The sequence below is a fragment of the Engraulis encrasicolus genome, chromosome 23 (assembly GCF_034702125.1).
Source record: "Engraulis encrasicolus isolate BLACKSEA-1 chromosome 23, IST_EnEncr_1.0, whole genome shotgun sequence".
Classification (NCBI taxonomy): domain Eukaryota; kingdom Metazoa; phylum Chordata; class Actinopteri; order Clupeiformes; family Engraulidae; genus Engraulis; species Engraulis encrasicolus.
The window spans coordinates 30,564,933-30,575,147 of record NC_085879.1 but is presented as its reverse complement, the minus strand read 5'-3'; the positions used below and the strand labels follow the sequence as shown (position 1 = coordinate 30,575,147).

At 41.6% G+C, this 10,215-nt stretch overlaps 1 protein-coding gene and 1 long non-coding RNA gene across 2 annotated transcripts; both read left to right on the top strand.

Annotated features, from left to right (window-relative positions):
• Nucleotides 1-891: 891 nt before the first annotated feature.
• LOC134440219 (T-cell immunoglobulin and mucin domain-containing protein 4-like) lies at nt 892-4,432 on the top strand. The gene is made up of 7 exons (XM_063190205.1): nt 892-974; nt 1,777-1,922; nt 2,270-2,471; nt 2,807-2,857; nt 2,962-3,039; nt 3,371-3,439; nt 4,008-4,432. The coding sequence occupies exons 1-7, from the start codon at nt 923-925 to the stop codon at nt 4,187-4,189; spliced, it is 780 nt and encodes a 259-aa protein (XP_063046275.1). The 5' UTR covers nt 892-922; the 3' UTR covers nt 4,190-4,432.
• A 3,298-nt stretch (nt 4,433-7,730) lies between these two features.
• On the top strand, nt 7,731-9,941 carry LOC134440118 (uncharacterized). The gene is made up of 3 exons (XR_010032909.1): nt 7,731-7,828; nt 8,290-8,320; nt 8,512-9,941. It is a non-coding gene; the product is annotated as an uncharacterized LOC134440118 (long non-coding RNA).
• The last annotated feature ends 274 nt before the right edge of the window (nt 9,942-10,215 follow it).

The window sequence follows — 10,215 nt, the reverse complement described above, 5'->3', positions numbered from 1 at the left end:
GAGATGTTTTCAGAAGAAATCTTGGAAATTACATTTGCAAAACAATTAATTTATGTTTTCAGGGGACCTACAGTACTGAAGGTGTGGTCTGATGTAAAGGTGTCTAACTTCAATATGGCCTAAATTGCATGGGGAAATCCTGATTTGTGTTCATAGTACGGCCCTCGGACGACTTTTACGGCCATTGTAGGAATTTTAAGTGGCCCTTCGAATGAAAAAGGTTCCCCACCCCTGTCTTAGAGTGACCATTACAGCATTCATACACTCTACAGAGGACCAAGAGGTTCCAAGATGGCCATAACCTACTGTATGTCTCGAGGGCTGTTTATAGGCCTTGAGGCCGTCTTATCTGGTCCCCTGTATAATTTTTATATTATGCAGTTTCAGGTGAAATATGAGATGTTTTGTAAAGAAATCATGGAAATTACATTTGCAATACAATTAATTTATGTTTTCAGGGGACCTAGTGAAGGTGGGGTCTGTTGTAAAGGTGGTTAGGCCTTAAGTGCTGTGTTCATAGTACGGCCCTTGGAGTACCGCCATAGAGGAACCTGCCATAGAGGAATCTACCCATTTCTATTGGAACTACAATACTTTAGAAGAGACCACATAAAGAAACTGTTTTTATTTATCAACAGCTAACAAGAATGTACATTTGTTCTGCAATTTCCTTCCAATTCCTAAAACGTTGTGTTCAAAACAGTTGTTGTTTGTTCATGTAAGAAATCATGCAGTTTCCTCTTTTACTAAACGAGGTGCGTGACTCGAGGGGAATAGAAACTAGGCCTTTTCACTGACCGACCAGCTTGACCCTACATTGTTGATGATGTGGCCCTCTTTGGTCACCTGACGGAGAGGAAGTGTTTAAAGATGGGCCAAAACCAACTGGAGGACTCTTCAGAGGTCATTCTTGTGCATCACGATGGAGCAACTGCATGGATGGTTCATTTGGGTGTTTCTGTGTCAACTCATTGGTAAGTTAGGGTGAATTCGGGTAAATTGGGCCCCATTTTCCATTCACTTATATGCAAAAAAAATTACCTGAATGCAGCCCTATTATAATTGATCAGATTTTTCAGTGGTCTTTTGTGCCCTTATTTGAGACGACACTAGAGAGAGGACAGGAAATGGTCGGGAGAGAGAGATGGGAGAATTGGTTAAATGATGGGAGAATTGGTTAACCCATTTTAGCCTAAGCCCATTGTGGGAAAAGGTTCCCTCTCCCTATTAAAACCTCACGCCGGATTTGAACCCAGGCCCTTGCAGAACAGTATGGTGCCTCAGCCGTTTCAGTGACATCCAAGGTCCGATTTTTTTTGTTTAGGGTAGGCTCAACTCCTCTTGTATGTTTTTTTTAGTTGTATAATAAGGACATTGATGGTAAGACGGATGTCATAGAAAAAGAATCACTGTTTTCTTACTTTTCATGAATGTTGGAATTACAATTTGTTCTAACCATGTACAGACAGAATCAATGGTTAATTTGTGTTTGAAATCAGCAATAATACCATGTTGATAACTGAATAAATAAATGTTTCTTTACTATTTAAATTAGTGTATGAGAATGACTCTTTAGATTTCTGTGTGTGTGTGTGTGTGTGTGTGTGTGTGTGTGTGTGTGTGTGTGTGTGTGTGTGTGTGTGTGTGTGTGTGTGTGTGTGTGTGTGTGTGCACAGCACACACTTAAGTGACATGCTTACACGTGTTTTCAACCAAAAACATGAATTTGAAGCGTGTGTGTGTGTGTCTCTCTCTCTCTCTCTCTCTCTCTCTCAGCAGTCAGACCAGTGGAGAGCAACACTGTGTACGGTCACACAGGACAGACTGTTACTCTGCCGTGCAAATACGACAGCCAGTACTACGGGGCGTTATCCATATGCTGGGGCAAAGGGGAGCTGCCATCGCGAGGCTGCGGCAACCAGGTCAGCAGCTCTACATGATGCGCTTTTAAATAGATGCATGATGTTAGTTATGTCTTAGAGTTATATCGTTACATCAGCAAAACGTGTCAAGTAAAAGATAAAAGCTTTTACATGCCTGAAACAAAAGAAACTTTAAGATTTGATATGTTTTTAATCTTTTTGTTATTCTAATTATAGCAAATGATGTGCACTGATGTGTTATCTTATGGGTTTTGTATTTTCTTTGATCCTAAATGCAATGTTTTTAATCTTTTTATTCTAATTATTTAATTTAATGTTTTATCTCAATTTCTCTCTGACTCTTTCTGATTCTTTCTTGTTCTGTTTATTTTTGGTGTGGCGACCAGGTCATCCAGACGGAGGGTTTGAGGGTGACGGAGCGTTCTTCCCCACGCTATCAGCTCGCCCACCGCCAGATCAGTGCTGGGGACGTGTCCTTAACCATCTACGATGCGCGGGAGGAGGACAGTGGCACCTACGGCTGCAGAGTGGACATCCCTGGGTGGTTCAACGACGAAAAATATCACATGAATCTTCAAATAACAGCTGGTCAGTATTGGCAGCATTGCAAGTTTCAATTGAGTTTTTCTTTTGTTTTCCTTTGTTTTATCCCTTACCTGACATGTTTTGATGATGATGATGATGATGATGATGATGGTGGTGGTGATGGTGGTGGTGATGGTGGCTGTGATGATGATGATGATGATGATGACGACGACGATGATGGCGGCGATGATGATGATGATGACGACGACGACGACGACGACGACGATGATGGCGGCGATGATGATGATGATGACGACGACGACGACGACGACGACGACGACGACGACGACGACCATGTCTTTTGATTTGACCTTTTGACTCTATGCTTGACTTTTCAGCTCCAACGACAACAGAAGACCTAACAACACTGGGCACAACTGTTCAAACCAGTAAGTAAAACATATGAATACTGATACATTCTGAAAGATGTTGAGGGATTTTGAATATGTTTCACTTAATGGTTATTTTTATTTCTATTTTCTACTACTTTCAGCTTCTAGAACTACTACAGAATTATCAACTACTACAATGATCGCTACCACAAGCACAGAGAGAGAATGGATACCAACGGGTATGTAATGAAAGTGCCAGACAAAATGCACTTTTTTATGACACTTCACTGCCAATGGATTTAGCCATGCATACAGTACATTGGCAATGTTTGTGAATTGCTATATTTTGTGAGTAGGCCTAGTTGCTTGACCAAGGGGACATCAGTCAAATGCATTCAGGACTATTTAAAATGAATGACACTGTAAATAGGTTCCTTCACCATCAAATGCCATTTTTAATCCAAGCACTTTCACATTTCTCTTGTTTTCACATCCCTTTTTGAGGTGAGTATGGTTGCGGTGGGGAGGGGGATCCATATAACTACTGCCTGGTGTCTGTTTCAATTCCAGAATTCACAGAAGGCCATTCGACTGCTTTTACAGAAGTTGCCAAGGCAGCAGAAACCACAAGACTAAACAGTAAGCCAACAAAGATGTGCACCCACAAACTATTAACCCTTAATGTACGCCGTATCTCCAGTGGCACACTGTAATAGTTATTGAAAAGTGAACTACCATAGTACTACAATGCTATGACATAACACAGGGCCTAATGCACTACGACTTGGTCATTGCCATTCTGGTAACAGCAAATGTATAACCCTGTGTCTTAACGGGTTAAAGAGAACTTGAATATGTTTGTGAAGACCTTTTTTTAGGCTTTCATTCATGTACTGTAGAACCAAATGAAGAGTTCAGAGATCTCCCGAAGTCCAATTGGCATGAATGAACAGCCATGTAGCCTATAACTCATCAGGTCACGGACTCCAATTCTTCAATTCTATTCCACTTCCAACCTCCAGTTTTGCGTATTTCTGAAAGTACTGTAGACCAGTCGGTGCTACATCTGAACTCAGTGATCTGTATTTCTGAAGCACTATAGCTCATCCACAAATTACAAATTACATGTTGCACTGTGAGATTATGTCGTGTTTTTTGTCTTGTTTTCAATCAAGTTTCCAATAACAAACAAAATGTTTTCTGGTAGCTGGAGTGCCGGAACATACATCATCTCAGACTGCAGATGGGACGGAAGGGACAGAAGAGTTAAGCACACAAACAGGTAAAATATACAAAAGGTGCACCAGTCACACAAGATATTCAGTGGTGCCACCCCCCCACACTGCTCTGTTTCGGGTGCCATTGTGGGCTGCCCCCTTGCATGGATGAGGCATAAATGCAATTCCGTTGTGTGCAGTGAGCACTGTGTGCTGTGGAGTGCTGTGTCACAATGGCAATGGGAGTGTGAGTTTCCCGGCTCCCGGTTTCACTTCACTTTCAGTGCTTCAGTAAAGCAAACAGTGCTGTGGGCCTAGAGGGGTTGGATGGAGATATATGGGATTCGAGCTCTTTGATTAACCAAATTTGTTTTTGTTAAATTTATAAATAAAAATTGGAAATTAAAAAAATAAAAGTTGGCATGTCACATGTGCATATTGTAGTGGGCGAGACCGTTACAGGAAGTAGTTCGACTACGCCACCCCCGGGGGTGGAGCCCCCGGAGGAAATGAATTAGGGGTAGTTACAGATACCCCGGACCAACACACAATGTACCCGCACAATAGATTACCAGGCAAACACAGGTTCGTGCACAATGGAGGCAGAGACAGTGGTGACAATTTATAATTCAAATCTTTATTATTATTTCCAGTATAAAAATATGTTGGTCACTCTCTGTAATAAATATAAAAAGTTACTCACAATTCGTAAAGTGCAGGGGTGGGCGTGCTGCCACCACACCCGCGGATCTGTAAACACCTGCCCCAAAGTATGTTCGCTAATTCACACTAAACAACACACCTGGTAGGCCTAAGGCCTTAGAACCCACACTCAGGTTGTCAGACTGTGCCACTAGGGGCTGGCACGGCTAACACATTAGGGCCAATGGCACACCTCAGAATTAACAAAAGAAAAGTAAAGAAATAGTTCACAACAAACAGAAATAATTCACGGCAAACAGAAACAAGAAGAAATCACAGCAAACCATGCAAAATAAATCAAAATCCAATAAGCACATGCAGTTAAATTAGAAATTAGATAATTGAATGAAATAATAAAAAAAGGGAAATTTAGGCAACAGCAAACGAAAGAAAACGAAATCAAAACATGAGGTAAACCAATGGCCAGAGGCCTCAGCTCAGTGCAGCCCCCTAGGTATCCCCACACTACCTACACACACACACTCACACACGCACCAGCGTACGCACACGCACACACACTGTGGAATGGCTCACACACCAGCTCACACCGAGCCGAGCGCCCACACACACACACACACACACACACACACACACACTGAACCAAAGCGCGCCCACGCACACACACACACGAATGTCCAATTTCCGAGGCCGGAGCAGCAGCCGAAATACGGGTTCCCGGCTTCCAGAGGCACCACACAACCGGGGCTAAAAGTCGCCGCTCGTGCACCTAAACGCGTGGTGTGTCTGACCACGGCCACACGGATACAACCCGGAGATGAGGGTGCACCGATGCGCGATTCTCACAGTCGGAGTGCCAATACAGAGGTACACGGCCGAGGCGCCGGTAGCGACCACACGCGGCGTGCAGGAGACGGGAAAGGCGCAAGGTAACCGTTGGTATTGTCCACCGAAGTCCTTGCCAGTGGAGAAGCAAGAGATCACTCTAGCCAAGTAAGAGACGCCAAGTTGGAATCACAACGAGGACAAGAAATGGTCCACATCTCCTAGATCTGAACTGGACACCGCACTCCTCTCGACGGCGAGGGGAGAAGCAACCACAGCATTCGCCGGTGGCGATGAAACGCGCAAAGGGGAACTTTGCAGGCTTACCGAATACTAGCCACTGGCAGTGTTTATGAAGAGACTTCCCATAAGCCTCTACGAGCGGCGTGGTGACGTGTGCCGCAGCGTCAGACTTCCCTTAAAGGAGCAGCGCTCCATTACAAAACTAGGGGCGGTCGAACACCGGTGGGCCGCACAGCTTGCATCATTTGATTTTGAATTAAAGTACCGCTCGGGTAAATCTAACGGTAATGCGGACGGCCTGTCGCGGCAGAATCAGCCAGACCACACAATTAGCACAGCAAGCACATCTAGTTGAATATAAGCATGCATGGAAGTAAATCATTAACACAGCACACAGAGTTACAGGAGAGAGTGTTTTGGTGACGCGCGTGGTTGCGCGCTGATACTCAGTGGAGTGTGTGTGAATGCGATGTGTGGGTCCTAGCTCTCTTTTGTTTGATTAATTTACGTTTGATTTCTGTTTCGTTTCTTATTGTATTGATGTATTGTGTGTTGGCCGTGTCGGGTACACCACACACCTGTAACTGGTCAGTAGGACCACCCTACAGTAGTTTCTCACGTGCAGTGCTCAGGCCTTATGCCGAGTGTAACTTTGTGTGCTGTGTTAATGATTTACTTCCATGCATGCTTATATTCAACTAGATGTGCTTGCTGTGCTAATTGTGTGCTACATCGTGTTAACTTGTACTGAAGCTACTCAGGGGAAGCCTAAGCCAACTCGTTATTGTGTGGTTACCTGTCCCGCGCCAATGTACGTTTTGTTTATTTTGTGGGTTTAAATAACATTGTATTGCATACCTCCTGACGTATTAAAAAGAAGTAATTGTTCCCTGTAATCCTGTCTCTGTCGTTCCTTACGAACCTGTGTGCTTTGACGCACTAGTGTGTAATTCAATTTCCAGAGGGACTTTAGCGCCCTCTGGTGGCGTAGTCGGTTCATTGATTAAATAATATTTGTGTCAGTTCACCTGGTCATGCTACAATATGGTTGTTGATACAACAGATTATCCTTCACCAGAGGATTACACCTCCTGGGAAGACACTATTTCTCTGACAAGTGAGTACTTTCAACTACATGTCATTCCAATCAATCTAATCCATACACACACTACAGTGAGATGAGATATGACACGTCAATCCAATCAATCTAATCCATAGTGAGAAACGAGACATCAGTATGTTGTTCAAGGATTACAAGATTTCACACATTATTGTACAGTATATTGACCTATTGGTAATGTGTACAGTATGGTTACAGTTGACATATTTCTGAAGCATGTGCTAAATGCATATGGTCATCTTTTTTACTCTCTACCCTCTTTTCATCCCAGCTCATGGAATGTATGTGTCAACACCAAATCAATTCGACACAGAGGTAAACTAAAATTAAACGACTTTGGCCTATCCCAAATAAACCACTTACTTACAATATTGAACAGATATTGTTAAATAGTATTAAAGGACCAGTTCAGTCAATTTCAATATGCTGTTGTATTGCTCACGCTACCCTTGACTTGTCAGTACCTGGTAATGTTGCATTTTTCGGCTCAGCCCTTTCCGAGATATGAGCTATTCTAATGGGAGTAGCATTTGTTTACATTTTTTTTTAAAAATAACATAGGCCTATTCCAAATATTTTCCCAAAAGGTACCGCTGTCTGCTAGTTGTCTGCTGATGTTGTATAACCTTTTGGATGTTTTTGGAAATAAATAAAAATGTTTTTTTGAAATGTAAACAAAGCGCTGCCCCCATTACAATGACCAGGATCTCGGAAAAGGCTGAAGAAGGGAGGAAAAAAATCTCAGGTACTGACAAGTCCAGGGTACTGTGAGCATTACAACTGGATGTTGAAATTGACTGAACTGGTCCTTTAAGTGAGATAAATGTGTAAGGTATACTGATACTTGTTTACTTTTTTAGTTTGATAAACGTGCACAAGAAGAACGCAATGTTCTGTGGTGGATCGCGCCTGTCTTGACTGCTTTTATTGTAATAATGGCAGTGGTCATACTGGCAGTCAAAAGTGAGTATAAAAATGTTGAGTCATCATTGTTAAATTGAAAGAAAGTATAGAAGTTGTAGTGAGGTAAATCACAGTAATAACATAAACATCATCACACAATACCTCTATTATATTATATTATATTATATTATGGTAGCCTATATCAGTGTTTCCCAACCAGGGGTACGTGTACCACTAGGGGTACGCGAGCACACTTCAGGGGGTACTTGGAAAAATGAAAAAATTTATGGAGCGTAGTTACATTGGGATATAGAGCATGAGTGAGGGGGTACTCATGGTATGACAAAAAGGCTTAGGGGGTACGCAAGACAAAAAAGGTTGGGGAACACTGGCCTATATGATATGATATGATATGATATGATATGATATTATATATGATATGATATGATATTATACTATATTATATTTCCTTTACTGTATAATTACCAATGACCATTAACAATCTCATTTTTTATATTTAGAGAATCAGCTGAAAACTGGCACCTTCACCATGTAAGAGAGCTTCAAAGAAATCTCATGCAATTGTTTTCAATAATATTTGGTATTTTATACTCCTTTATTCATGCCTATTTGTTCATCATTTACAGTATTTATTTAAATTACTATTTTTTCAGTCAAGTTATTGGAAATATGGAGCGCCTATTGACCTTTTGCACACTTCTCTCTGTCTTCGTTTGCTTTAGACTGGAAAAGACTATGAATGAAACCCTGTCATCTGTAACCTCCGACTCCAGTCGAGGCCCTCCCAGCACTGACATATCAATGGAGGTCATGGACGCCACCTCACCTAACCCCCTCACTGACACCATCAACACTTTTTAAAAAGAATTGGCTGTGGATTAAAGGGCTAAGGCACCATTTTGTTACGCAAGGGACCGTGGTTCGATTCCGACCTGAGGTCATTTCCTAATCCTCCCCCATCTCTCTCTCCCACTCGCTTCCTGTCACCTTCTCACAGGACAAACAGTGCTGTGGCATGGCACATTACGGCACCTGTCCATAACTTAGCCACTGTTCCATGGGGACCCAGGTTAGAGACTGGTCTCTCATTCTCACTCACTTCCCGACATCTCTCAAACTGTCCTGTCAAATAAAGATAGAGTCACTGTTTGCTATATGAACTCAACTATCAACATCCTTGTCAATGCTGAGGGTCCTAAGTAGGACTTGGTGACCATTACCGTTTTGGTAACAAGCTCATAATAGGGCCACTGTTAATGATTACTTTTTCATACATTTTGTTACCTTTAATATCCTGGGCAATGTGGCCATTATCAACTTTTTATTACTTTTATTATTATTGTATAGCTTTCTTTGTGTCTGTTACTTAGTCAGAATGGGTTGGGCCAAGTGTAGGCCTACTGCTGTAAAGGCCTTGGTGTAGATTAAATTCTTTAACTCTGATACTCATACGCTGTGATGCCAATATTTTGTTAGACAGTACTGTGCTTAAAACTTAACAACAATGTCTTAATGAAAGAAGTGTACATAACATATTATGAGAAATCACATTTTTAAATAAATCACTTTATTGCTTTATCACAAATTGCTTTAGATGGCGTCAAGCATGTGTGGTGGTAAACAAGTGAGTTTTACACAAAAAGTGCATCATCTGGCTCGTCAGGCATGGTAGTGGGACTGACATGGTTTGGCAAGGTATGGATGCCATCAACATTGGAAATCTAAATTACACCTAAAGAAGCATGTATGTCAACATGCACTGTGACTACAGAAGCAGATCATGATACTCTCCATAGGATTTCATTCAAAACTCACACCCATCTATTTTAGCCAGGCGCAGACTCAAAATGTACAATTTCAATGTACTGAAAGGTTGAAACACACACCGATGACCTCCCTTTTAATCCCTTTTCATTTCGAAATGAATGTAGTTGCTGCCAAAGGTGGTTCTACAAAGTATTAAGCAAAGGCTGTGAATACTTTTGTAAATATGATTTCTTTGTTTTTTATTTTTATACATTTTCAAAACTGTCAAGAAAACTTGTTTTTCACATGATCATAATGGAATAATTTGTGTAGAATTTTGACAACAGAGATTCATTTGTAGCATTTGGAATAAGGCTGTAAGATAATAAAATGTGAAAAAAGTGAAGCGCTGTGAATACTTTCCGGATTGACTGTAACTGTAGACTACGATGGATAGAACAATGATGTGATTTCAAAGGGTAAAATTATTTACTTAACCATGAGATTGTAGCCCTATGCCTTATTGTGAAGCTACTGTAGTACCAATGCCATTTATTTTTTCTCTCTTATTTTTCTGTGCACAGACGCGTTTCGGCGTGTGCCTTCCTCAGTGTGCAACCACTTGCATTTGCAGGTTGTCATTGTGCAATGTATGCGCCTAAGCACCAGTACACTTAGTA

What these genes read in the sequence shown, in the direction of transcription:
- LOC134440219 (XM_063190205.1), top strand. Translation starts at nt 923, where the DNA reads ATGGAGCAACTGCATGGATGGTTCATTTGGGTGTTTCTGTGTCAACTC. An exon ending in GTTTCTGTGTCAACTCATTG is followed by an intron (nt 975 to 1,776) that starts GTAAGTTAGGGT and finishes TCTCTCTCTCAG; the next exon opens with CAGTCAGACCAGTGGAGAGC. An exon ending in GAGAGAATGGATACCAACGG is followed by an intron (nt 3,040 to 3,370) that starts GTATGTAATGAA and finishes TTTCAATTCCAG; the next exon opens with AATTCACAGAAGGCCATTCG.